Source organism: Meleagris gallopavo, chromosome 1, assembly GCF_000146605.3.
Source record: "Meleagris gallopavo isolate NT-WF06-2002-E0010 breed Aviagen turkey brand Nicholas breeding stock chromosome 1, Turkey_5.1, whole genome shotgun sequence".
NCBI classification, from domain to species: domain Eukaryota; kingdom Metazoa; phylum Chordata; class Aves; order Galliformes; family Phasianidae; genus Meleagris; species Meleagris gallopavo.
This window is the reverse complement of record NC_015011.2, coordinates 47,526,178-47,553,711: the sequence shown is the minus strand read 5'-3', so window position 1 is coordinate 47,553,711 and position 27,534 is coordinate 47,526,178. Positions and strand designations below refer to the sequence as shown.

General features: G+C 46.7%; 1 protein-coding gene across 2 annotated transcripts; it reads right to left on the bottom strand.

Moving 5' to 3' along the window:
• Positions 1-79: 79 nt before the first annotated feature.
• On the bottom strand, positions 80-19,826 carry NFAM1 (NFAT activating protein with ITAM motif 1). 2 transcript variants are annotated; one of them, XM_010710293.3, is made up of 7 exons: positions 19,113-19,826; positions 15,605-15,674; positions 13,179-13,517; positions 12,167-12,276; positions 9,514-9,615; positions 5,151-5,237; positions 80-2,256 (listed from the first exon to the last, which is right to left on the bottom strand). In XM_010710293.3, the coding sequence occupies exons 1-7, from the start codon at positions 19,122-19,124 to the stop codon at positions 2,197-2,199; spliced, it is 780 nt and encodes a 259-aa protein (XP_010708595.1). In that variant the 5' UTR covers positions 19,125-19,826; the 3' UTR covers positions 80-2,196. The 2 variants fall into 2 exon arrangements, with proteins under 2 accessions (XP_010708595.1, XP_019469996.1); XM_019614451.2 differs by lacking the exon at positions 19,113-19,826 and having other exon boundaries at positions 15,605-16,158.
• Between the last annotated feature and the right edge of the window lie 7,708 nt (positions 19,827-27,534).

The window sequence follows — 27,534 nt, the reverse complement described above, 5'->3', positions numbered from 1 at the left end:
CTATTCCAAATATTCTTTTTCTTATGTTTCGTTTTAAACACCTTCTGCTACTTAATATATAGAATTGTTCAGACATAAATGTAAGGAACACTATTTAATAGAAAAGCAAAAGCAAAACACTTCACTGCAAAGTGAGATCTTTGCCAGGAAATTTGCAGCACTATTATTTTTAGCATGTATAAAATTTAAAAAGCAAAACACACACACACAAAAAAACAACAAGCAGCATTATTTTGAAAGCTTACACTTTTCATCTCAACCACCAGCTTCTTTAGAATATTTTACTGCCACATTACAATGTATTTATATTTCATCTCATCATTTCTTCAAATTTGTTAAGGAAAGGAAATACTTCACCTGCACAATCCCCTGTTTCCGTTTTTGTTTTGCTGTTGTTGTTTGTTTTTGTTGGCTTTTTTTTCTGAGAAATGTTTTTATTCCAATTGCTATTTCTGGTCACATTAATAAATACTAAAACTGCTGAGTTCAAAAAATTTTATTTCTAATTATTGTGATCTCTTAACAACCGGAAGACAAGTCTAGTGAGACTTACTGTCTATTTATTGCTCTTTCTGAAATGAATTCCTCAACACTGGGAAGAGAAAAAGCATTTTCCTGTGGTTAAAGAAAGTCCAAATTGCATGTCTGAAATCTCTTCTAATAAAAAGAGCAAAGCAATAAGCGGATTATCTCTTTAAACATAGTATAGGAAGGTTGGAGGCCCTGGAGACATTTTCCATAGCCTCTATCTCTGATGCATAGCAACATTATCTTCAACTAGAGAGGGTCCTATGACCCTGAAGCTCCGTTTTAATTTGATCTTCTTCTTTAAAGAGGTTTCTATGATTCCTCTCAAGTTATGCTACATATTCTTATTTTGGGTTGGTTTTGTTGGGTTGTTATTTTGTTGTTGTTTTTTAATCTGAGATAAAACGGCCTCAGCTTTTTGATCCACTGGCTTGATCGTGTTATATGGATATTAAATGTAACCTTTTCTCTACCAGAACTAGAATATGCATCAGCACAAAAGGTAGGCAAGTTCCAGCTGACAGGAGAGAGAAGAGCTTGGATAGAAAATTCACCTTGAGGGTCTCTCTCCTCACTCCGGTCATTTTAAGTTTGAGAACTGGTCCATCTGCCCAAATAATCTATGAGGGAAAACAAAGCAAAACAAAACTTGTATCTTTGTTGGGAAGTAATGGCTAGCTGAAACAAAGGCAAACCTACGGATTTTTGTGAGGCACAGATACCAAATCTCCTCCCACAGAAATTCAAAATCCCAAACAGTAAGAATGCCCATTGCCAAAAAGAAAAGCAAACTGGGGAGATCAGCTTGAACTTCTCAGGCTGGGACGTGGCCCCAGAACCATTTGGATTACACTGCCCAGCAAGGGAGTTTCCTCAGATTCCCAACTTTTCCTTTTCCTTGTTCTGGAGGAGTCACTGCCACTGGGACATCTTGGCAGGCACGGATATTTTCTCTGTCTTCCTCAACTCCATTTTTATTTCTTTTCATGCATCCATCCCTCGACCAATACTGCTGATATTGCTGAAGGGAAAGCATTTCTTCCAAGACACTGATTTGAGTCAGTTGAGTATGGTCACAGCAGGTATTTGTGACTACTTGATGGGATTAGCAGATTATGAGAAAGCGTGTTTCACTGTGGGGGTCCTGAGAAAGGAAAAATGGGCAGGTGGATGCTTGGATCTTCGTTAAACTATGCATGAAGTCCTGATGGCTGTGTCAGGAAAGCCATAGGCACAGGATCAGATGGATTGCTACAGGTCAAGATTCAAAGATCAGGCCAGCAAGCAAGGAGGTTTTTGGAGTGTGATACCACTTCCAGAGGATCAAGATTCAAGTATTTCAGCCAGGCCAGGTGAGAGAAACCTGCACAGATCCCATCTGCACCATTTTTAAGATATGTGTGACTGCTTCTCACAGCAGCTTTTCTTTTGCATCAAACAGCTTTGCTGCAAAATAGCTTTGCTGCATAAATACAGACTGAGCCCCCGTGGGATCTGAACAGATGTATTCTGCTGCTAATGAAGGGCAGTCTGGAGGGAGCCCAAGGTTCATGAGTTCCCCATGGCTGTGCCGTGAAGTCACCGTGGGTCTTCACAGAGAACTGAGGGTGTAGAAAGTAGCTCTGTCGCGCAGGAAGATGTCTGATCCACACAGGGTCAGTTTTTCCCTTAGATATTCTCATACAGTGTATCACTGTATTCTTCTAGAGTTTCTTCCTTCTTAGGTGTCTGCAGAATGATGAAAAGGAGAAAAAAGAAATGGAGGAAAATTATTCAAAAGAAGATGAATTAATTCTTAATCAGCAGACACTGACGTTTGTTCTGTTAGAAATGGCTATAAGTGATCTGCTGAAACGGAAGCCGCTATGCTGAGAAATGTTGCTCCAAAAGAGACGAACGTGACTAATCCAGCCCAAGGGATAAAGATGCCTCCTTTACTTGTCACTTTTCGCCCAAAAAGCCGTCAGACAAGGAGGGGAGGGAAAATTGGACTCGGTAAAAAAATAAATCACTTTGGATTCTGTGAAGGAGGAATTCCCTGACCTCCCCACTCCTGTTTCTTCAACAGTTGAGTCTATTCCTCACAACTGTTCCCTGTGTAGACAAGGCGCTGACAGACTGATATTTTAAGCGCCGCATGGCACAGGCCTGCTGTAAGCAAGGTTATACAGCGAGTAGCTGGAATGCCAGAGGGTGAATGGAGCCCTACCTACACTAGCTTCTTCTCTGTTGCCACCACCAAAGGGAAATGTTCTACAAAATCTGAGTGCGGGCACTTCCACAGCAGAAACAGACACTAGAGGATTAACCCGTCACCACCCAGGCTGGCTGTCAGCGCAATGCAAGAGCTTGCAAATGCTCTTGTTTCAAGTGCTCTCTGCGCTGCTTCACTTTACATGCACCATCCTGCACCAAGGGCTAGCTGTGATCCTCTGCAGTGACTCTCAGCCACAGTTCAGCAACCCAAGCTTCCTGCTCTAGCCCAAACCTGCTGACCCACAAGGTTTGCTCTTAGAAAAACACCCTATTAGGTTCTGACATGGCCAGCTAGAGGATGAACATCCCAGATGGCCAGAGCCCAGGATGATGGAGCGGGAAGCCGATCAAGAGGTTTTGTCACTGCAGTGAGAAGCATAGTCAAATTCACCAGCGCAGAGAAGGCCATATCCCTTTGAGGAGAACCAAACTCATTCCTGGCTTTTGTGAAACAACCTCAGAGATTAATACAATTCTCCCACCTTTTCCATTTTAAATCATTATTCACTGCACTAAGAGTCCAAGGCCTCGGCATTCTCTTCCAATCCTCACAGTTGCTCCTACTGCAGAAACTCCTTTCTACTCTCCTCACTTGGAGAGAATAAGCAGAACCCTGAGGTGGGACACAGCAGTGGGGGTGATGGAGCCCTGCCGCTCACATTTCTCTTTTTCTGACCAGCATGAAGACTGAACACACTCAGAAGTGTGTCTGCTCATGACAGTGAGAACTCATCCCATCACCTTTCTTTGCCCTCTTCTCCTTTGTTTCTCCCATCTCTTTTTCGATCTTTACCTCTCCCCCGCTGAGACCACAGGAGCCAGACCCATTTGCACACAGATACTCCTTTGCTCTTGCTTCGTTGCTTTGTTCCCACCTGTTTTACAAGCCTGCTGGCCCCTAAAGCAGCAGTTCAGTGGTGTGGGCCACACACAGGTGATTCAGCACAGCACAGACAACTCCATGGTAGGAAAAAAGACATGTACTGCATCTCCTCATTCACACCAAATCATTTAGAAGGAGGCAGCTGATAAAGGTATACAGATGAATAAATAGGACAGAGAAGAGGAATCTGGACTGACTGATCTTCCTACCCAATTAGTTCAAAATGCAAGAACACAAGAATAGGGATGCTGTCTCTTCCAGTACGTAAGATGCACTGTAGTAGAAGACAGCTTATATAAAAGAACCTATTCTTCCCTTCAGTAATCAATTGCAGTAATCAGATACCTGCCACTGCCTCTGCTACCACCGCTTTAAAGCCACAGCACTAACTGCAGGATACCACCGGTGCTGGAAGCAGAACACTAGTTCTGCAACTAGTTCTGACATGGAAGAAGGCACTTGGTTCTATACCACTGGATTTGACAGTGCTTCAGACACTGGAAAATACTGTCCTTCACGAAACAGAGGGATGGTGCCAGCTGAAGCTGGCTGCAGGCTCCACAATGCATAGTTAACCTGGAGAACTCTCTGCAGCAGGACATCAGAGAGAGAAGCAGGAGACGTTTTTCAGAAAAATTTTCCAGTGTTAGAAGAGTGAATATACTTTTTAAGTAGATAAGAGTTCTGGAGGGGAAATGAACAACAAAGATCTGAGGGCAGGAAGGAAGCGTTCCCTGGGGTTTTGTCCCTAGAAACATCTGATATTTGTGCTAAGGGCAGGGTGCAGGGCTGTGTGGGCCTCTAGTCTACACCATATGGCCCCCACAATTGATCCATGCCTGCATATTCCAAGTTGCAGCTACTTTCATTATGAGTGGATTCAGTTCCCTGTCTCTAAATAGTAACTCAGCCAAGCAAGAAGATCCAAGACATAGCCACACTGCCTTTTTTTGCCTCTGTTCAAGCCATCTTACCTTCTTTTACCAGGTGCTTAAGCTCTCAGGTGCTTAATGCCAGCCAGAGTAAAATTGTGTCCTGGGTCCGCCCCTAGCACACAGATTCCTCTGTGCTGGGGGACTTCTTGGCTGCCTAAACAATCTGGAGAAGGTAATAGTGGAGGGCAGCATCTGGCCAACTCTCCATGAATATCTGGGCCATTTAGAGGGAGCAATGCCAAACTTCTCAGCATCTTTCAGCAAAGCATCTGCATGAAGCCAGGACTGCCAGAATCAGTAACACTGAAGGAGCAGGGGTTCTGTCAGAAGCAGGAAGATACACTACATGTGCAGCAAGCAGGAAGATACACTACATGTGCAGCCCAGCTGGCAAGTGGATGTCACGTCCCATTTTCCTCTTTCAGTGGGGCTGGAAGTGGGGAAATAGCAGACACGTTTACTACCTGCTAGGGCCGTGGTGTCTCTGAGCTTTCCAGCATCTAAGGGAATTCTCTAAGAATGAACACAGCCCCAGCCCCAGCCTTTACCTTGCCTGGAAGACTCTTTCTGTGTTCTGGGATCTTTGTGTTGTTCTCGAGGACAGAGTAGACCTCAACTTGCTGCGAATCCAGGCACTGGAAGAAAGAAAGGGTAAGGTTGACATAAAATACTTAGGTTTAAGCACACCTGATTCCTCATCTCGTGCTTGCCGTTTCTGAGCAACACCTAACCTCCAAAATTCTGAAGTTTCTGTCTTGCACAAAAATAAGATAATTTTTTGTCTAAAACTTCTACAGTGCAGTTTCATCACCTTTCTTTTTCAGGCTGATAGACAAAGGTTATGACATTACCTATCCAATGTAAGGCAGAAGAGAACAACGCCAATGTCCCTGCTTCCCTCCAAATTGTCACAGAATGCATAAGAAAGACCTCTCTGTCTGTGGTGCACAAAGGGAACCACAGGTAACAGGCAGCAAGCTGCATATCTCAAGACTGTTTGGATGCCTAACAGCCAGAGGTTCTTGCTCTTGGTTGTTCTGGGCACACAATGATGAGAAGGGAGGCTAGTCTGGGGTCCTGAAGTACAGGGCTATTGAAAACAGGAAATCCTACAATAGGCACGATTTCTGTTTATTGCCTGTTTGGTTTTTTTTTCCAAGCTAGAACTGTCTTTTCTTCTTAGAGTGAGTAAAGAATAATAATAATAAAAAAAATCAATACACTTGCAGGCCCACAGATATATCCACGGTCCCACACGGATACAGAGAAACACACACACGTTCTACATGTGTATGCACCCGTTGGTCCCCCAGGTAATCATGTCACAAGAGATGCATGTCAGTTTGAGTGATGTTCCAGATCTGCCTGAAGGATCAAACATAACAATCAGGAGGACTTTTCCATGTGTGTTTCAAGGATGACAGCAGGTTGCCAAGGTGGCTGTTTCTCTGGCAACAGGAAGATGGGAGGAGCTCAGCCATAAGAGGGGCAGATGGTATTAGAGGAGAGACTGTGGAGGGAGCAAGGCGCCCTGCAATACAGCAAAGGGAACCAGCAAAATACAGGGGCTTTCTCCTGGCACTGCCAGTCATCTGACCCCCATCGTTTCATTGGGACTTCAGCATCTTTCTGGATCATGGCCAGCAGGACTGTGGTTAGAACAGGACAAGATTATAGCGGAACAGCATTTGGAAATGGGGCTGGGAGCAAGCCCCCATCAGGAAGGGCCACAGTGAAAGAAGCTCCATGAGGCTCTCCCGTTTCCACTCCTCCTCCTCTGTAAGAAGTCAAAGTACTTCACTTGTCCATGTCTCTCTCCCAAGATCCCACTTGCATGGAGCACACATTCACAACTACTTCTGTGTGCACAAGCGTGCACAGAAAATCTCATTTCCCTTTCCTCATTTTCAATTCTCTTTGTGATGCTCGCAGTGAGGACCTTGTCCTGTGTGCTGTGCTCCCAGCAGCCTGGCTCTGCATCCCATTGACATGACAGGCAGCCTTTTTCATTGCTCTAGTCCGAAGCAGTCCAGGAGCAATATGTATCCTTTTAGTGCTTAAACCCCCAAAGAGATTCCCTCTTTTTGCAAGCCCTCCTTCCCACGGAGGCTCCTGACAATGCTTTGCTGACCAGTTGGAAGGCTATGTCTCCAACTGCCATTTGCAAATCAATTACTTGTACACGGTCACTGAGCACCTGCTACAGTCACAGTGGTAGCATGCAAGCCTCTCCTCCCTGCTGGCAGATGCCTTCTCAAAAAGCTCCTGTGCTCTGGAACTCGCCTGCACTGCAGGAGCTCTGTTTGCTGCTGAAAAAAAAAAGCTTGTTTGAAGTGTAAAGCAGGCGAAGCAAGGCCCTTGGATTGTTATTTCCAAGCTGCTCATTAACTAGGCAGCTAAGCTGGAAGATAGAGGGAAATACAGGTTTTGGTCTGGGTCGTGCAATGAACTCCTCTGGGGCCACAGGAGAGTGAAGACGCCTTGCAGTGCTTGGCAGTGTAGTGGAACAAAGCAGGAGTCCAGCTGCCCCCACTACAGGGACTTTGTACAATCTCAGGCTGCTTTCCACTGCATACATTTTCCCTTAGGGACCATAAGGTGTCACCTGGAATAGATGGTGGGGAGAGTGTTTGCTCCTAGCGACGTGCAGCAGAATGGCTTTGCAGAAGGTGTGCTGGGAGCCTTTCTGTGCCAGGGGCAAGCCTTGCTGCCAGGGTAGATAGCACAGACCATTTAACAAGCTGCACCAGCCAGTTCCAAGTCCTTGCCTGTATGTCCAGTCCTGCTGTCTGTTGTGTCTGCTCCAAGCTCCAGGCCTGCTAGAACACTGTGGCTCCCTGACTTTTTTCCAGACTTGAACCTTCTGCTTTCCCTCACAGACAGCACATCTGGCACATGCTGGCCTCCTGTCCCTTCACCTAGTCCCTGATCTCCCTCTTTGTTTCATCAGTAGAAGTGACTTTCCAGTCAACCATACCATTTCCTTGCCTTAGCTTCCCCCAGAGTTGACCACAGATAGAAATCTATCCCTCCCTTCCCCAGGAATTAAGCACTGTGTGTTCAGCAACCCGGTTAAGCACCAACAGGATTTCGCAGAGCATGTTCTCCATCCCAGGGCTCACCGTCTCCTCCCAATTATCTTTCCCATAACATCTCAGAGCCCTGCTCTCACCGTGCGCTGTGTCTGCTGCAGGAGTTGCTGCCTCATGCCTGAACGAGTCACAGCATCTGCTCTGTGGGGCAGGCTCACACCCCATGGCATACATGACATGATTTGAGGCTGCCTGCAGCTCTGCCAAAGAGGGCTGAGCTGCCTGCCCTGCACACTGGGCTGGCTGCAAGCCCTGCACAGCTGGTGTGCAGCTAATGGGCTATGGGGGAAGGCTGGATGGGCCAGGTCCATAGGGCTCCTGGAAGCACAAGAGCCCAGCCAGCTACCGGGACTGCCTGTGCCTAAGGCTGGCTCTGCTGGCTTGCTGCATTAGCCTTAGTGGGGCCTCCTGAACAGAACAACATGATGAAACATGTAATTAAGATGGAGCTAAGGATGCATGACGAGGCCGACTGAGCGAGAAATGGATTTGAATTTTTTTTTGTCTCCTTGCAGAAATCATCCACTTCAGCAGGAAACTACCCGTTTGGATTTTTAAAAGACAGAATTAAAAAGAAATTACTTGATACAAATGAAAAGGTTTATAACCTGCAACATCCTTTACCCAAAGCATTTCTTTTTACCCAGAATAAACATATCACATACAATATACAGTGCTTTCTTTTAAACCTCCATTCCAGAAACTGAAGGGCCACAAAGCAGTGCCCCCCACTCAGAGAAGTGTGAACAAGAAGGGGGCAGGCCTGCCCTTGCTTTCACATCTGCCCCCCTATCAGATTTCCATGCCTCTTTGGCAGGGCTTTGCTCTTCTCGGCAGTACATTCTCCAGAGCTCTGCTTTGTTTAGTTTAAATGATTCATGCAGCTGAGCTTACAGGTTTTCCTTGGAGAGACTTTTCCAGCCCTTACAGACCTCACAGTCAGAAAGGTTTCCTAATATTCAGGCAACATCCTCTACTCACTTTCATTTCATTCCTCCTCATTTGTCCCACAGACCATGTGGAAAAAAAATAAATGAAATAAATCATTCCCATCTTAGCAAAGCAGCCCTCCCATGGGAGTTAAAGGGGAAAAAAAAAAAAAAAAAAGGAATACATTTTAAATGGAACTGGATGGGCTGCAAATGTGATTAGGAGTCATGGTTTCTTGAGGTAGTCAAGGTCTGGGCTTGACGTTTCAGGAGAGCCACTCCAATCCTATTACCTATGACACTGCCACTACTGGGCTCAAAGAGTGGCAGCAGTCAGAGTTCTCCATTCTGGGGAATAGAGAAAGGAAATTGGCTGCATTTTATGCAGTTGAAAAGGGGAAATGCTCCAAAAAAGTCTCTTTTCACTTTCTCCCTGTTCTTTTCCCCAGACTGCTAGTCAGCCAGCTCAGGACTGCAGTGGTCCATGCCACTCACACCAGCAAAGCCTCTAAAAAGTTGTTGGCGGGAGTGTTTCTCTCTCTGCCACTTCCCTGAGCCATCAATCTCCATCTGAGAAAAGCATGTCATTGAGACACTTTGCAGTACAAGTGAGGCTGAGGTCCAGTCTTTCCTTCTGACTTCTGAAGGCCCTTCCACCTCCAGTGCCAGGAGCTCTCTGTGGCTCCACGCTCGCTGCTCAGTTATATGCTGCTAGCAGAGGGAAGGGTGCTGCCCACCAGCACAGGGCATGGCGCAAGGCTTTGGCACTGGGAACAGGATGGAGATGTGCACAGTACTGAGAGGAGCTGGCCAGGGCAGAGCACAGAAATGGGGCTGCCAGGTATATAGGTATTACTTCTGTTGAGATGGAGGGTGATTCTGATACTCACATCATAAACAGGAGAAGCTGGTGGTGGGCTTGCTGAAGGAGGCTGAGTTTCTGTCTTCTGATATCTCCTGATATTTAGTTGGTTCTTTTTAGGACACAATATCTGCTCAGGACAAAACACAGAATTATACATTTGGAAAAAACATAATTTCCCCAAGGATGGAGTGAATGCCAGTGTCACATCAAAGCCAGCTGCCTACACACCTTCCTAGTACTTGCACAGTATGGAATGATGGCATTTTTGCACAACACAGGCCAGTCACTTTTCTCACCACTGAGTGAAAGGAAGGAGTCTGACAACTGACACTGAAGCACTGGAAAGCAAAACTGGGCTCTGTCTGTATATAGAAATCAGCTCTACCACTGACAGCAGGATGGAGGGAATAGGTATTTAACAGCACATGACAATGCTGAAGGATGGGGAATAAAGCAGAGCCCTGTTCAGTGCAAGTGGAATTTCAGAGAGGCAGAATGCAGTGATTTTTGTGAGGATTTGGCTGGGAAGATGTAGCTAACACACAGAGTCTAGAGAAAAGCACCAGGCAGGCATTAATGATGACATATAGTCATTGATACACTAACAGGCAGGTCCAGCACGGAGTTATGGAGTTGAAAGAAGAAAGTCTTTTCCTCTGAATTGTTTCTCGCATTGGATGGCTTCTCCTTGAATATGTTTCATTCATGCACAGGTAAGGGTTAGCACTGCTCAGCAAGCAAAAGAAAGAGGCAGAGAAGGCAGAAAGCTTTGCTAAGTATCTCTGTTTTAATTCAGAAAGAAGTGGGATGATTATATTCACATCACATGAAAACGATGAACTGCTTTCCAGTCCATTAGTAACTAAGGAGGATGCTAAATAGCTTCTCTTAAAGATAAACATTTTTAAACCAGCAGGTCTGAGCAAGCTGTGGTGAGAAATATGGTCTGTGTTCAGCAGGAGGGCAAATGTAATGACTGCACGATCTCTTCAGGCCCCAAAGAGAGCCTGTAGGTCTGAGACTTGCTGGCCTGCCTCAAAGTCTAGAGATGCCAACTGGCAAGCTGTGAGAGTGCCTCCCTCCTATCCCCATGGAGATGCTGTCTAGGCAGGCAGAGGTGGGGGTTCATCTCCAGCCTAGTCACTCTGCCTCTAACTCCTTCCCCCTCCATCTGCCTGCCTGCAAGGTAAATCTCACGAGATTTGCAGGTCTGCCAACTGCTGCCACTCAGTGTTCAATCTCACTATCTCTGAATGTGCATGCTGAAGCCTGATGCTCCTTGGAGCCAAAGGTCTGCATCAGCAATGTAGCTTTCACATAAAAACATGTGCACACTCTGCTGCTGTAATGGCAGAGGGCAGCTTGACAGAGTAAATATGGGTGGATACAATACCTAAAAAAACATCATTCCCCAAATTCAGTTCTAAAATACATCAAGTCTATTCAAGCCAGCCTTAAGATATCCAAAGGATTGCAAAGGAACATCTGAGGGTAGCAGTAATAGGAACAGTAGATTTTGCCTGGCCAACAGAGATTCCAGTATTAAAACTTCAAAGTTTATTCCACATGGCTCCTGACTCATTTAGACCTTTCAGTCCTACTTCCAGCTCTTCTTCTCCTGCTCTGCACCTCTTTTATTCCCCACTTGTGGGTTCCCCTTTACCCTCTGTTCTTTCTCACCCAGACGGTTCCAGCCTGTGCTACTGGCCTTCTCTAACCAAAGGTCCCTGTGAGCTCAGTCTTAATACCCTCCTCCAGGCTGTAGTGCTTTCTCACTCCGGCTCCCACTCCCAATTTCCCTCCCAAGTCTCTTCATTTCAGCCTCACAGAACCGCTGACATTGGAAGATGCCTCTGGAGTTTGTCTAGTTTAATCTGCAGCCCGCTCAGGGTCAGCTTAGACAGGCTGTTCAGAATTTTGTCTCACTCTTTTTTCCCAGTCAGCTGTGACCTCTACACAGGCTTCCTTGGGATCTTGCCCTGACCTTCCCTTTTAACACTGTCTCCTAATGTTTGCTCTGCCAAGCATATGCTCGATATTCTGGTCCCCATCCCCTCCACACTGCAGACTGTTGTTTTCTACAGTACCCAACCTATGGCTCAGGAATGCAGTTGCACAGTTTCCTTTCATCAGGTCGTGCCTTTGCACCAGAGTAGGCCCCATCTTGAAAAAGGATTAGAAACAGGGAAAGCCCTGCTCTCCTTCCACCATTGGGACTGCAACAGACGCACAAGACATGCTGTGTGGGGAGACAGCCTTGCACAGGATCCCTTAGACAACTGAGCTGCTAAATTGACAAGAGCCACAAACTAAGCATGCACAAACCAGTTTTCCAAGGACCCATCACAAGGCTACATCTGCTTGAATATTCTCAGGGCCAGCATACTGCTGGTGTGACTTCTCGCCCCATGTCAGATCCCTGCTCTAAAGCAGAGCATGCCAAAGTCAAAATGGTTATTAGAATTTATTTAATGGACAAATCAATGACTCGCTTTATCTTTTCTGTAATCTTTTTTCTCAGAATGACTGAACTTAGAAAAAGAAAATAAACCTGAGGCAGACACTCAGCACGGAGAATTTCAGCACGGGGAGTTCCAATCCAGCCAAGTTAGAAGCAGGTGAAATAAATTCCTAGAATGGGTCGTGTCAGGTATTGGTTTTATTTGGTAATAACTTGCCTTTCTTTTCCACACTAGCAGAGCTGTTGCAGTGATGCTCAGTGCAGCCAGAAGAATGGTAAGGGTAATGAGGATTTCTCGCCCATAAGAGGTCTGTGCATACCCTGTACCTGTGGGAAAGAAGGCAAAAGATTCATCCTGTGAGCAGAAATTATGTTTCTTGTGTTTTTAACAGATTAGAGGGAGGTGACACATATATGGCAGCCAAAAAGGCTGGTAGCTAGTTAGAGGCTGGGAAAGGTCTTGAGTGATGGGGGAGAAAGGCAGATTGTGGAAAGCACACAGGCTACATGAAAGAACAGAGTGCGTATTGCAAACATCCCTTGACCGGTGTAGCAAAGCTTTTTCGTCGTGGCTCTTCACATTTACCCTAAGTAATTCTTCATATCCAGCATTCAGTAATGCAAATCCAGCCAATCAGCAGCATGCACTTTCTTACCACATTTCTAAAGCATTTGCTCTTATCTTTCTCTGAAGGTCTCCCTTGTTTTCCAGTATGTGCATCAGTGGAACGACTGAAACCTTGTAACCACATGGAAAAAGGGGAGGGATTAGGCTGAGCCCCTAGACTGACTACGAGCCCTCAACAGTCAGCACCTAACCTGTACATCTGATTACAGTGAGCACCGTAAGCACCGACCTCATTTTCATCCATCTCTGTCACACTGATAAAGGCCAAACCATGCTGTGTCCTGGACACTGACACTAAAAACACCCTACCCGGTCCCTGTTTAGAGCTTGATTTTAAGGCTGGTGCTCCCAAGTGCTATGGAGGGTAGGTAAAAATTACTGCATATTCATATTACCACCTGTGAATTGGGAACAATGGCACAGGTAACCTGTGTAAAACACATTCGACTGTGATGGCATTAAATATCAGGTATTAAGCATTACTCTTATCTGACTTTACTCTTTTCTTCCTCTACCCAAGCAAGCTATAAAGACCATATTTTCATAATAAAATCCAGCTGATTTTTAACTGTACACCCTTCCTTTCTGGTTGTTCACTTACCTCTTACAAGGACAAACACTCCCTTTCCCTTTATCTGGATGTCATTCCATTGGACTTTGCAGTAGTATGTGCCAGTAGAAGAGGTGCTCTCAAGTGGCTTTGTTTCATGATTGTAAGATTTGATTGCAGTCCTATTCTCTTTTCCAGGAGGGATATCTACTTGTTCTTTCTTATTATAGATGGATACTTCCTGGTCCCATGCATTAATCCAGTAATAGAAGATTGTAAATCTGGTGTATTTCAGTGTGTACGGGAAGATGACTTCACAGGGGATGGATACTTTTTCCTTAAGCAGTGCAACCTGGATTAGAGGTTTCTGCTGTACACTGACATCTCCTCCTGTAAGGGTGATAATTGTTAGCAGTCATCTGTAAGTCAGGAGAAAATTGCTGCCCCAAAGACACGATCACATGATGAAAATAAATGTATGCCGAGAAGCATGTCTAGAGCAAGCAGTGTTGGCTCTTGTCAGGAACTGAGTGATGCAGAGCACGTGCTCCTTGTGATCTGCCACATCTCTTAGGTAATTGCTGTGTGATTTGAGATAGCCTGTTGCAATCACAGGCTTCCCTTTTTCCCTTGTGAGCTCCTCTGCACAACGCCAGCGTACAGAAAGACAGGAAATGAAGCAGGAAGTGAACTGATTTTGCACTGGTGTGAGACTACTTACAAATTATGAAAAAGGAAAGCAATTTTCCATGACAAACACAGGCTGGATGTTTTCTATAACTCCTGAGTTACAATCCTCTGCTCAGGTGCATACACCTGCACGTGACCACTCTACACCAGCAAGGTGCTGTGTGCAAGCAGGTGCATCTGTGGAACAGTGCGTCTCTGAAACATGAGTGAGGAAGGAAATTGCATATTGTGCATGGGGCCCAGCGCCAGGGCCATGAGAAATAAGACACAGCTTCATCACTCCCAACTTTTGCTGCTGTAAATGGGCAGCAAAGCACAAGAATGGTTGCTAGATAGAGGAACTATGTGCGGAAGACTGCAGATCTTAAATATCTACATGTGACAGTATCTCATGCAGAGATGGGAGATCATGCCCTTCATGTGCTTCCTCCTTATTTAGGTCTGTTGAAAGCAATCTTTCACTGCAACTCAGTAGGCAATGGTGTAGGGAGTTACAGGAGAGGATGAATAAGCACAGATGGGGAACCACACCAGAGTTTGCTCTCTATTTCATAAAATAAAAGGAAAAAAAAGCTAAGAGTGAGTCTAGTAAGGAGCCTGGGATACAGGATCATTTGGCATCCCAGCCAAAACTGGGTTTAACATCAGACTCTGGATCCATTTATTTGCTAGCTGATAGAATACCACAAATAAGCCCTTTAAGAGGAGGCCTGTGCAAAGCACTATTGTACTTAAAAAAGGCAAGGGAACTGGAAACTTGCATTCAAGTTTTGTCACAAAATGATGGAGTCAGAATTCTTTCACAGACGTGAAAATGAAAGGAGAAAAAATATAGAGAGGTAAAGTAGAGCTTTTCCATTTGTGGTTTTGATGGCACTCTCTTGGGGTTCAACATCTATGAATAGGATTATAACAAGGCATTAATAAAGTGGTCCCCGAACACAGCCAAACTTGCTTTCCTGTCATCATGCAGTAATGCTGCATCGGAACAGCAGTATCCATCTCTGTCTGAAGGGACCCAGCATCAGAAGAGGCAACCCTGACAATGCTACTGAATGCAGACCACTAAAGAGAATTGAGGGGTGGAATGACAGAAGGAGGGCACAACCACTGTCCAGAAAAGACATCAGGGAAGTAACATCAGTTAAGGAAAATCCTCTACAGACAACATAGCCAAGTACAACAGCCCAAGAGTAAGCAAGAGCTTAGGTTGCATCATTAGAAAAGGATTCTTGGCTTTAAAAGCAACTATGATACAATGAAATCCTAAGGGACATGGTCTTTGTGAGTGCACAGTCCTGTGTGCACTAGATATAATGTTGTGGAAAGAAGGCAACAGAAAATCCTGCAGCCACAGTGGGAATGATAACCTGAGTAGTCTCTTCTGGGCCTTATTTTCTAAAATAAATCACCATCCTTCTCGTCATTTCTACCAGCAGAACACACATGAATGCAGTTTTTATACAAGGCATTGTAAAGCACCGCTGTAAAAAAGCAGAGGAGAGATCCATCTTCTTACATTATCCCAGGAGCCATTAGTTTGAGAAGAACATGCCAGGGAAAAAGCCAAACCATTTTATTTAGGTTATATAACCCTTCTCCCATGTTCCCCCTTTCTTAAGGATTCTCTCTCTGAGCTTTGAAATGCTTAAAAGACAGAAATAGCAGCAGTGTGCAAATTCCTAGAGGGGAGCTCTGGAAATTAGCAGAAGATAGCAGCTGGAAATGCTCTAATATGAACAAACGTGAGAGTAAACAGAAAGGGAAAAAAAAAACAACTTTTTTACCTCCGTAGTGAAGCAACCAAAGAAACAGGAAGATGACTTTTAGGTTAGAGCCCATGGTAAGGTCAAAAGGCTGTAAGAAAGCAACCAGATATGAAGATCCAGAAGGCAAAAAGAAATTGTATTTCATGAGGTCTTCCTGCATCTGAAAGGCCGTTTGATCCCCTCCCGTTTGTGCAGGGACAGGCGGGCAGACACACACTGCTTTTGGCAAGCTGTTCCTGGCAGATGCAACCTCTTCTGCTTTTCTGTCAGACTCCTCCCTGCACTGTGGTTCATTTCTCTGTACTATTATCACGGTGTTATATCTATCAGCAGGTAACAAAAGACTAGACTGTAAGCTCTTTAACACACAGAGCTTTGTCTTCCAATGACCATAAAACATCACACGCATTTAAAGCAAACTTTGTCACCTTCTGTAGTGACCAAAGCCCCAGGTTGGAATACAGAGAAAAACATGCTTTGACTGATGCAGCTTGAGGTCATTTGAGGTAAATGTAGTCAAATTCATTGAACAAGTCAAATGATTCTAGAGCAATGGACAAGCTTAAAAGTGGCACATCAGGGTTTTTACCATAATTTTGTAGGAATTTGTTTATACAGTTGTTTTGGAACAGCTATCCCTGACTACCTCACTGCACTGACTACCCAGATTTTTGAATAAGGGCACTTCAAATTCTCTTACTCAAGTGGCTACCATGCAGTGCCACAGCACATGGGTTCACAGCAGAGGAGCACTATCAAACTAATTCTTTATACGACCACTTCAGCATGAGATCACCTGTTTAGCCTTCAAAATGGAAAACAAGTACCTGAACCAGCAGTCAGCACAGAAAAACAGTCCTGCTGTCCTCCCTACAGCCCAACACTTCCCTCCACAGGTTAGGTTACTTCAGAGAGAGGCATTTGTATTGCAGAAGTGAGAACAACCAGACAGTGCATTCATCTGTAACAGCTGTGATGTTTCAGATTCACACGATGCTGGCTCTGAATCGGCTTCGCACTGCAGGCAAACCTTAAAAAAAAATCTATTGTAGGGAAATGTAAGGAGAGCCCTTTGAAGAAGAAAACCCTCTCTTTGTGGGAGGATCCTGCCGCCTACACTCACGAAGAGTCTTTGATTTCAATGAAAGCTTGTTTTTAGCTAAGACATCTGCAATGCAACAGCTGAGCAGTGTCTGAGTCAAAAAACCCTGATGTCTGAGAGGTCTTTGCTTCTCTCTAGAGAAGTCCTTTCAGACTTCTTGAGAGACATTTGCACTGACCACAAGAAACCTCTTTGCTGCAACTTCAGGGGTTCCCACTCACACTGGGTCCTGCACTGTGGAAAGTGGTGAAGGATGGCTATGCTGTCTGTTCTAAGATCTGGATAAGCCTGTAGATTGTGCACATTCAAAATCACCCTGTCTGTTGAGTTTGTATGAGCAAGACTTGCTCCAAAAACAACCTTCAGTTCATAGCGTTTTTCCCCCTGTTCAACCTGGGACAGGTTCTTAGGAGGAAGGGGTCTTGACACAGGGGGGATGTGCACAGCTGTGGCTGCTCTATTCTCCTGAGCCCAGGGCCAGCTCCAGTACCTCAACGAGAGCCCTGACAGATGGGGAGAGGAGCAAGTGGCTCTATGTGGCTTTGCAAGGCTGGTGCAGCAGCTGCACTCCTCCAGGGAAGGTTTAGCTCAGATTAGCCAAAAGGAACTCCTCTCCCCAAGACACAACGATATGAGCTGCACAGGGCTGGTCTCAGCTGCAAATTGCTCCTCACAGGTCTTAACGCTGAGCAGCAAGGACAATCAAGAGCGGTAACAAGACACTGGGGGCCTACTTGGTATTTCAGATATGTAGGCACAGATCAGGCAGCTGTGGCTCTGGGGGGATGTGGGGTCACAACCATGCTCAGCAACACTTCTCAGGCCTGAACTGCATCTTCTAGATAGCTGGGGGAGGGAGGGAATAGCTACCTTCCTAAAGAAGAGTTCTGCTGAACAGTGAGGGCCTCCTGAGCTCTTATATCGCACTTATCCCCATGGTAGCACAGCTTTGCAATTTCCAGCAATGATGTATTTCTAGAGGACAGAACGTGCTGCTCCTGTCAGTGATGTGTTTTAACTGTTATCAGCATTTATCTGCTTCAGGAATTCAGAGTGATAAGTGGATTAAGTGCGGTAGGTTTGTAGGGCTGCTGGGTCAACATCCTCCTTCTGTCCTTTCCCTTCTCTTCCTATAAACAACCCTGTTACCACTCTAAATGCCAAGTCCTAGAAATACTGCTGTCTGGAATTTTAAGAAATATATAGTTTTGGCATTTCAGAAGAGGTCACACGTAAGACTCCGCTTTAGGATTACTGGCAAGGCAGGCAAGAAACACATTCTCTGCTGGAATTTGCTATGGTAGTGCCTGCTGAAAAGAGATGGTTTTGAGATTACTACCCAGCAACCACTAACAGGGTAGCATTCTATTCCCTAGAGCCTAAAGGGAGCCTGAATCTTTGAATATTAAATTGCAATTCCATTGCTTTTGGGGATTCTGGACTGGAGACATAAATGGGAGGAAGATGAGGGAAAGTGGGGGTATTGTGTGTTTCTATAACCAGCCCGGAGCAGGACTGATCCTCCTGAAACTTAGGTGGAACAAGCCAGGATAACTGTGCCAAAGGAAAAAATTACAAGGCTCCTAAGGAATGGGCCATTGTAGGATTTGCACCCATACATTACACTGTACACTGCTGCATGTGAGCTGGTCCCTGCTGCTGAGAAGGGAACTGTTTGTCCCACTCCAGATTGGTCAGGTTCTGTAAGTTTGGTCCCTCCTTCAATGCACCAAAAGTTGACCATTTCCTGAGACTACAGCATTGGGCCAGATGCAAGCAACAATTTCTGCATGTGGCTGGAAAGCATCTATTAATTTCACTCAAGCACTTTCAAAAGCTCATGACAGCGGCCAGCATTCCCAACAGTGAGGAAGAACACATCATTCTGGCTCTCGCGAGCAACAAGTTTGGGCAAGTGCTGAACCTACCAGAATTGCCTGTTCACAGCTGTGTCCAATGTATACCCACAAGCAGCGGCACACACATGTGCCTACACATGCCCCCACAGCCAATTTCAGGGAAAGTATTTATTCCAACAAAAAGACTGCTGCTAGCCAAGGCAAAAGCAACGTTGCAGAGACCACAACAAAGCCTCTTTATTGCCGTAGTGTTTAACACCACAACCAGCCGTAGGAGAAACACCGCCTGGCGCCGAGATGAGCTGCAGCAATTCAACAAGCCTGACTGCAGCGCCTGCTTGAGAGCGTTTCAGAGCCTTCCCCAGCACGGCAGCTCTGGATTCGCTGCCTTGTCAGAGACTGGCTCAATCCCCCACCGCCGCAAACCCAGCCAGCGGCAATGCAGACACACACCTCGGAGGATTCGCAATCTCTTTGACTCCTCTAACCCCGGCCTCTGTGGCTTACAGTTTCCCTCTGGCTGGTGGTAAGAGCGATAGGAGAGCTAGAACAAGCAGGGCCATACCTCTGCCAGCATTTTACCACCGCTCTGTGTCGAGTGCCTCTCAGCAGGGCTGGATGATGCTGAAGTAAAAGCTGCCAATGCTCTCGCTAGATTCTACCAGTTGAACTGCTCCAGGGAAGAGAACAATCAGCAACTAGAAGGGAAACCAGAAAAAGAAAGGTGTTGACACCACCGTAGGGAAAGGAGGGGATGCTTTTATGATTCTCTTTCACCAACAAAATGAGTCTGCCTCGCAAATCATCCTGCTTCTGCTCTTTTTCTGTTGCTTTACTGGAAAGATTCCTGGGGACTGAATTATCGCCAGGCGCCTGATGCGCTCGCAGGGGCTCTCGCTTCAACCTGGCGGCGCTCCCCTGCAGCTCCCCTCCGCAGCCCTCCTTTTGTAGCCTGCGTGACAAGCGGCGGGGCGAGCGGGATTTCACCTCCAAGGAGTCCTTTGACATCTTCCCGGAAAAAATAAATAAATTCCACCTGGCTCAGCCCCAGAGCCGTCCGGGCTGTGGGAAACACGGGCAAGAGAATGCCTGGATGCCACAACCCTCGCCCCGGGCGGGACACAACAAAGTGACCACAAGCGCTGCTCGCAGGCTCCCACGCGCTCTGAAGCAGCTGAATGCTCTGCATTGAAGCAACGGGGCCAGCCCCTGCCTCTCCGAACGCAGCACAGCTCCCTGTACGCCCACAGCCACACAGGAAAGCCCTGGAGGGCGGCGCCGTTGCCCGCTGCCCGCGCCCTCACCCACAAGATGGCGCCGTCGCCCCGGCTCGCGCCGCCCTCAGCCCCGCGCCCTGCCCTGTGGTGTCACGGATGCAGGTGCCGCGGCGGCCTCACGCAGGTCGCTGAAAAGGCAGAGTGTGCAAAAAGCAAATATCGTGCTGGTTTCACCCCGTCCTGCCCTGTCCCTTCCACACACCCAGGCAGTGCCCTGGGTACTCCCCATCACGAGCTCTCTGCTCAGCGCCTTCCCAGCTGCAGCCCCAGAGAAAATGAGCACAACTAGGATTCATTTAAGGCGAAATTAATGCTAATTAACTGTAACCAACAACTTGCAGCACAACGTTTATTCGGCACGCTGCAGCTATCACCGTAGTGGTTCACCCGTGAGGCAAAGGTGAGCAGACGACAGGATGCAGGAAAGGAAAACAAATTTTACCCGGGGCTCCGGCACAGCTGCAGTGCTGGAAGCCAAACCTGTCCTGCCGCCCTCCCTTCTCACCTCCCTCCCTCATCACAGCAGCCTTGGGAGCCCTCAATTCCCCCCACATGGCTCTTGCTGCTGTCCCAGTCCCGCGTGCTCGGAGTGGCCTTGGGGGTGGCAGCCCCCTGGCACATGGGGTGAGGTGTAGGGGCCAAAACTCATTTCACCCCGGCACGGTTTGTCAGTCGCCCTCGGAAGCCGTCCCTCCTACGCCGTGGGCACGTTGGAAACTCTTGCCAGCATTGGTGGGGGAGAAGTTTTATTATGAATGAGATTTCTCAACCTCCAGAGGCTTCTGACAGCAAGTGTGGGCCCCCAGCTGGGCGCTAGGTGAGAAAACAGAGATGATCTGTACTCTGATTTTTCCTGGGAAAGCTTCTTACATACTTTCCACCCAAATCAAAATGCTACCAAGCACTATCGGTGATGCCGCAGGGCAGGCACAGGGAGGGTTATGTAGAGCAAGGTGATGGGGCAGCCAATGGCCACAAGACCTGTCCCTGACAGCCACTGCCTCGCCAGGTGGCCCTTATGGCTGTGCCAAGCCCGGCTCCCCAGGCCTTGGCAAGCTGCAGCCTCTACCTTGCCATGCCCCGTGGTGTGCCTGCAGCTGCATCACACTCCAAGCTCATTCCCTTCCATGAAGTCTCTCTGTGCTCCCCTGTGCCTAGCCAACATCATTCCCCCCCAGCTCCTTCTTTTTTTCTTTTTTTTTTTTTTTTTTCTTTTTTTTTCCCTTCCTTCCTTTGTAGAATCAGAGAATCATAGAATGGCTTGGGTTGGAAGGGATCTCAAAGATCATCTAGTTCCAGTGTCTTTTAATGTCTTTCTTTCTCTCTCCTTTTTTTTTTTTTTTTTTTTTTTTTTCTTTTAGAAAGGGCCCCATTCTTGCTGCTCAGCATCTAGCGGCTTTCCAACCAAGGGACCTGCAGCAACCAACACCACCTCTGAGCCAGCAGCCACCCAGCAGCAAATGTGTATGCAGTCACACTCTGCATTGGGTCAGCACTGCTCTCCTCATATGCATCAGGCTTCCACCAGCTCCTGGGAGGATGGCTGGGGAAGGATTAAGTAGCTAAGTATCTCACTGGCAAATGAAGATGGCTTTCTTTTCTGTTAATTCCTCAGCTTTGCTCTTATTGTGAACTGTGCAGAATACACAGGCTAATGCAGCTGTTCTAGCAAACTCTCCTAGGGTAGAAAAACATCTTTAAGCCACCAGACCCTAGTCTGGCTATCCAAACTAAATAAACCATTCTGGCAAGAGCATTCCAGCAAATGCTGGAAGAACTGTCTCTTTGCTAGGACTTTTGCCAACACAGAATTGTTTTTCATTCTCAATTTTTCCCCACACCCCAATTCAGATTCCCATCCACCATCAACATCCTGAACTGACAGGACTACAGGACACAGATTTGGCCTAATGCAAGAGGATCATCATCAAGGCTTTTTTAAACCCTTCTCAAAATTTCTGCATGCAGTTGGAGACAGGTGATGAGAATAAAGCTTAAAAGCATTAAAACGTAATTGCTGACAAAGCTTTTCCCCAGCAGGCACAGCAAGCTGTCTGTCTGAGGAGAAAAAGGCAGAGCAGAGAACAACCTAATGGCCAGGTGAAGCATCAAGCATGTGGCAGGGGAAGTCTGAGAAGTAAGTTATGAACTTCTCTGTGTACTTGGAGTTTGAAGGCTGGCTCTAAGCCCACCTCAGCCCCTCTAGTGGAAGGGGTGCAGCTCCATAGCAAACCCTGCAATGGCAGCTGTAGACCAAGAGTGAGAAAAAAGAGGAAATATGAAAGTCCTGTCTGTGTGGGGAAATGGCATCAACATGAACGTGTGCATGGAGGTGGGTACATGGATACCATCGCAGGGCTCAGACTCCTTTTATGGCTAAATATATCTCCACTTACTCTTTACGTATGTATTTGCACATACATTCACACACACATTTTGGTGCACACACACATTTTGGTGCAGCCCAACCAAACCTGTGGCTTTGGTTTGCCTGAGCCAGTCCCCTTGGCCCCCTATAGCCCCAGCAGTCATGTGGGAGCCTCTGCACTGTGGCTGGGCCCATCACTTCTCCCACTGTCCCCTCCCCACTCTGCTTGTGCTGGGGAGAGCCTTCCCCACCCTGCCACTGTTTCCTTTATTACCTCTGCCCAGCTGTGGTTTATAAGTTGTTTAAATCTTTTCTAGGAACAGATAAGAGATCACAATTACCCAGAATCCAAAAACGCAGACAGCTTGAAATGTGGTTAGGCTCTGCCCTACTTTCATTGAGCTAAGAGCAAGGCTCTGCTGAGGTGCTTGGGGAGAGGAGGAGAAAAGAGAAAGATCCACCTCAGCAAACCGCCCCTTCCCTCCCTCCTTCCTGAAACAAGTTCCCCCGCCAAAAAACCTGCTGCATCTGTTCAAACCACCCTGCCCGCTCCTCCTGGCTGCCTTGGGGCCTCCAGGCAGCAGAAGTGAGCAGCGCAAAGCTGCCCAGGGACATGGTGGCTGAGCAGGAGGCTGTGGTGCATCACCATCTCTCCAAGCTGAGCTCAGGGCATGGATGGTGTTCATCAAACCAGGAGTGGGATGAGGCAGGGAGTGCAGCAGGTTAAGTGTGATGTATCACCAAAAGTTTTACCATCCATATACTCAGTGGCGCAGTGGGAAGCCACAGAAGTGGAGTGGGCCTGGGACTTCCCTCCTGTGAGAAATCCCCTTCTGGGAAGTCCACACTCAGTTACAGAGCATTGCTACACCACACCATCAGTTACTAGCTGAGGGTAAGGCTTTCAGGATCCTGCAGTACCCAGGGAGGGGATACCGCTGACAAAATGCTAGAGGTCATTTTCCTTCTCTCTGTGGTCCCAGCTGCTCACAGATACACACCTGCAGCTGTGACCTTGTCTGAAGTAAAAAATATCTTCTAAGTGATTCCACCTACTTCAGCTACAGAGCAGTATACAGACAAACCACTAGCAACCACTAATATTTTAAAGATGCTTCTCCATCCTGCTTGAAAGTGTGTGCATCAAAGCAAGGATGAGAGCAGCAGGTGAGTATTTTTGTAGGTGTTTTTGTTAGTGGTGACAACAGAGAAATTTCAGGAGAAGTGTCTGCTGTGGTCAAGGCCAAAGAGGGATACTAAAGAGGGCATTGTCTGGGAGATGATACAATCCAAGACCATTATGGTATTTATTAATACCATTTACAAGGCCTGACTTGTGTAGCCTTGGAAGGAAAAATGAAGAAAAAAAATGCCAGCAAACACATTATGTTCTTCTGCAAGAAGTTGTTTCATCCTATTGAAAATCTTTGTTAGAAAGAATGATGAGAATGGTAATAATAAGGCACTATAATTATACCTGATCTTTCTATAATCTCTCTCTCTGCAGAGTTCAGGAGCACTTTACTGCTATTATTGGATTTGAACATTCCCATCTGGATAGCATACGACTGATTTGTTTGCATGGCTTATTTTAGGTATTTCAGCACACACATTGGAACTGCCTTTATGTCTGGCCCATCCCCTGCACAGCGGCTAAGAGCAGCAAGCGATATCACCCCAATGTCTTGGAGAGCTCTTTGCAGTCCAAGGTTCAGAGAAGCCCTCAATCCTTCTCCACCCAATCCAGTACTCCAGAACAAGCAATGAAACCATTCCCGTGGCATTCAAACAAGCAAGAAACTACATCACATCTAAGAATGCAGCCACTGCAGAAGTTCTTGGGTGTGAAGCAGGACACTTGATAATTGATTGCTCCAGGACCAGGAGAAAACAGATGAAATTCTATATAATTTGGCCCAAGATTAGAAATATTATTATAAAGAAATGAGAGTTTAAAAAATGAATAAAAATGTGAAACAAAAAAATATGGTTTACATAAACAGATCTGCTTTCAGCCTGAAATTTGCAGCTGTTTGTCACTAGCTTACAGCGCAGGGAATGCGCCTTGCAGATTGTGTCCCCATAAAACTTAACAAAACATGTTGCTTCATTATTCCTCTGCTTTTAGTGCTTTCCAGGGATATTTTTTCCTTCTGTGAACTGGAGCAAAGACTTCTCCCTGCTGACCAACTGGAGGCAAGTTGGATGCAGCCCATGTCCTTCCTCCCACCCACCCTGTATCTCCATATCTGCCCAGACAGGTGATATTTCCAAAGCCCATCCATTCTCAAGGCTGTGGGCACATTGTCTTAAGCATCTTAAACGGAATTGCCAGCCCTGCCTGAAGCTTTTCCCCACCTTCATTTTTCCATTTTGAAGTAGTACATCCTTGCTGTCATTCTCTTAGATTCTTCAGAGACGTCTTTCTCAATTTGTTTACTTCTGGTTTATTTTTAAAAGACAAACCCCCAATGGACATAAGCTCTCAAGTCACTTCTGAAAACACTGTCTTGTCTGTAAGTGCTTTATTTGTGATCCTTTCCAGTCCTTGAGGCTATTGTTTATGAGCTGGAAGGTATCTACGCTTAGGCTAATCATGCCGAATGCCAGCAATTCCCCCAGCATGATTTGATGCACAAGCCAGTGGGAGCATGGTTTGTTGTGATTACGTTTCCTGCAGAAAACCCATGTTTGTTCACACCAGCCTCATAAAACGAGGGGGTCTCATCCAAAATCTTCTGAGGCAAACAGCAATCTGGTCACTGATTTCAATGGCATCTGGGAGCGGCTGGAAGGTCTGCAGCTCTGCCAGCAAGAGTGGCATTGCAGAGAAGGAGGTTGCCCAGGAACCACACTGATCTTCCTTTAGCTGTTTGCTCAGAGTGGGATGCAGATCTAGGAGGCTGCCAATGCTGTGTGGTATTTTCTTCTTCCTCATTGCACAACATATTTGAAGCTCCTTTCCAACACAACCTGTGCACTGGGCAGAGCTGTTCCAGCTGTCACTTGGGTCTGAGGGTGTCCTCTGCTTCTGACCTTCCTACCCAGAGAATCACAGAATCATAGATTCACAGAATGGTGGGGTTGGAAGAGACTTCAAAGCCCACCCAGTCCCACCCCGTGCCGTGTGCAGGGCTGCCACCCCCCAGCTCAGGCTGCCCAGGGCCCCATCCAACCTGGCCTTTAACCTCTGGGGATGGGGCACCCACAGCTCTCTGGGCAGCTTGTGCACTGAGCGGAGTGCCTCACTGCCCTCTGAGTAAAAACTCACCTCCCAGTATCTAACCTAAACCTCCCCTCTTTCAGTTTAAAGCAATTCCCTCTTGTCCTGTCACTATCAGACATCACTTGAACAAATACCTCCTTTTGTTTCACGCTGACATTCAAGTATCTGATTGGCTGCTTCCTTTTTTTTTTGTTTTGTTTTGTTTTGTTTTGTTTTTTAAGAAAACACACTCAGCCTCCTCCTCCATGTCACTTATGCTTTGCAGACCTATGGCCCAGACCTTCCTGATGAGAAGTCCGAGTTGACAGAGCCAGCCACTACGGGGAGGCAGTTGGAAGTGCTCTGCTCTGCCTGCATCAAAATGGCAGTACTGCTGCCCCAGCTGAGATCACAGGAGCAGAGAGCACGCTGGGACCCGGCAGCTCTGCAGGGAGGCAGCTGAGGATGCTGCCGGTCTCCTTTGACACCTGCTCTCCCTTTGATGGCCGTCTGCCCTCTGCAGCCCTGCCTTTGTGCCAGGTAATGGCAGAAAGCTCTGCTGTGCACAGCACTTTGCAAATGCCAAACGTCTAAGGGATTGCTGCAAAATGAACTCAGACAAAATAGTCAGATTCCCCTAACCAAGGTATCCTTGCAAATTGAGACTTCTAGCACATTTATAGGTCAATGTCTAAAGGAGGGCTATAAGAGACCAGGGGAAAGACACTTTAGCAGAGTCTGTTGTGATAGGACACGGAGAAATGGTTTCAAACTAAACAAGGGGAGGTTTACACTGGAAGAAGTGTTTTACCATCATGGGGGTAAAGCTCTGGCAAAGGCAGCCTGGAGAATTGGTGGATCCCTGTCCCTGGAGACACCCAAGGTCGGGCTGGAGGACCTCTGAGCATCCTGATCAAGCTATGGGTGTCTCTGTTCATTGTAGTGGGGTTGGACCAGACAGACTTTAATGGTCTCTTCCAGCTCAAACTTTAATTCCATGATTCTATGATAATGATGGACATACATATTTTATGCAGGATGTCAGGGCAAGAGCCCTAACCAAGGCACTGCTGTGGGTATGCAGGAGGTTTTGTTCTGAAGCTTGCCTGCATAGGAGTGCTCATTTCCAGACAGTGAATATGCTGAAATGTTAATGCATTTTTTGAAACGTGTTTGCACAAAACTTGTGTGTTTGGGTGAATTTTGATGCTCTGAGGCAGAGCCCTAATGCAATACAGACCCTTATGTCAGAGGTAATCAAGTGTTATTACAAGAGCTGCTGGCCGTGGGGCCCCTCCTGTGTGCACACAGGGGTACATATGGAAATCATTAACAAGTTTGAGCGGAGGATTTTGGGAAATTAACCCTTGCGACCCCAGAGCAGTGCTGGCAGGCAGCAGATGAGGAGCAGCTTCCCACTGGGACTGATCCGGCCCCGGGCAGCCTGGCAAAGGGGCCAGACCTCTCCATTCGGGCTGTGAAGGCGAGTGGTTGAAGGAAACCATCTGCAGGGCCGTGTAAGCTTCCTCAGCAAACTGAACCGAGTCAGCTGGAGAAATGTGTAACACAGCATATAAAAATGCAAACAATTTTCTTCTAGTCCCCAAACGGTGCTTGCGGGGTTGTGAGGAAGTTTGTAATTTCTTTATAAGCTCCTTTAGGAGCCACCAAACACAGTGCTTGGATGTGGGCCACGATATGCTGCTCTGTGTGGTTCAGGGGCAGGGTGGCTGCAGCCAACATATCCCACCCACTGCTGGGAGCCCACGGATGTCACCAGCAGTCATTCCTCGGATGCAACCTCTTCTGATTTTATTCTGTGTACCTTTTTTTGCATCCAGAGTATAAGTAAAAGGGCTTCTTGCCCCCTCCGTAAAGCTGGCCACATCTGATGCATTTCTCACATTCTTGTTCTTCCCAAATTGGTTTCTTTTCTTGCACCAATCCTGATCCAAGACGTGCCCTCTCCTCTGGGATAATGAGGGTAGGCATCATAATGTGCTTTAAACTTTCATAATGTAACAATACTTGGCAGTCCTTCACTGCTTTTCATCCTCAGATCTCAAATCAATTTGCTACAGCCCTGCATGGAATTGACTTACTTGTAAGACACAGACAAGTACTTGCTGCGCAATTA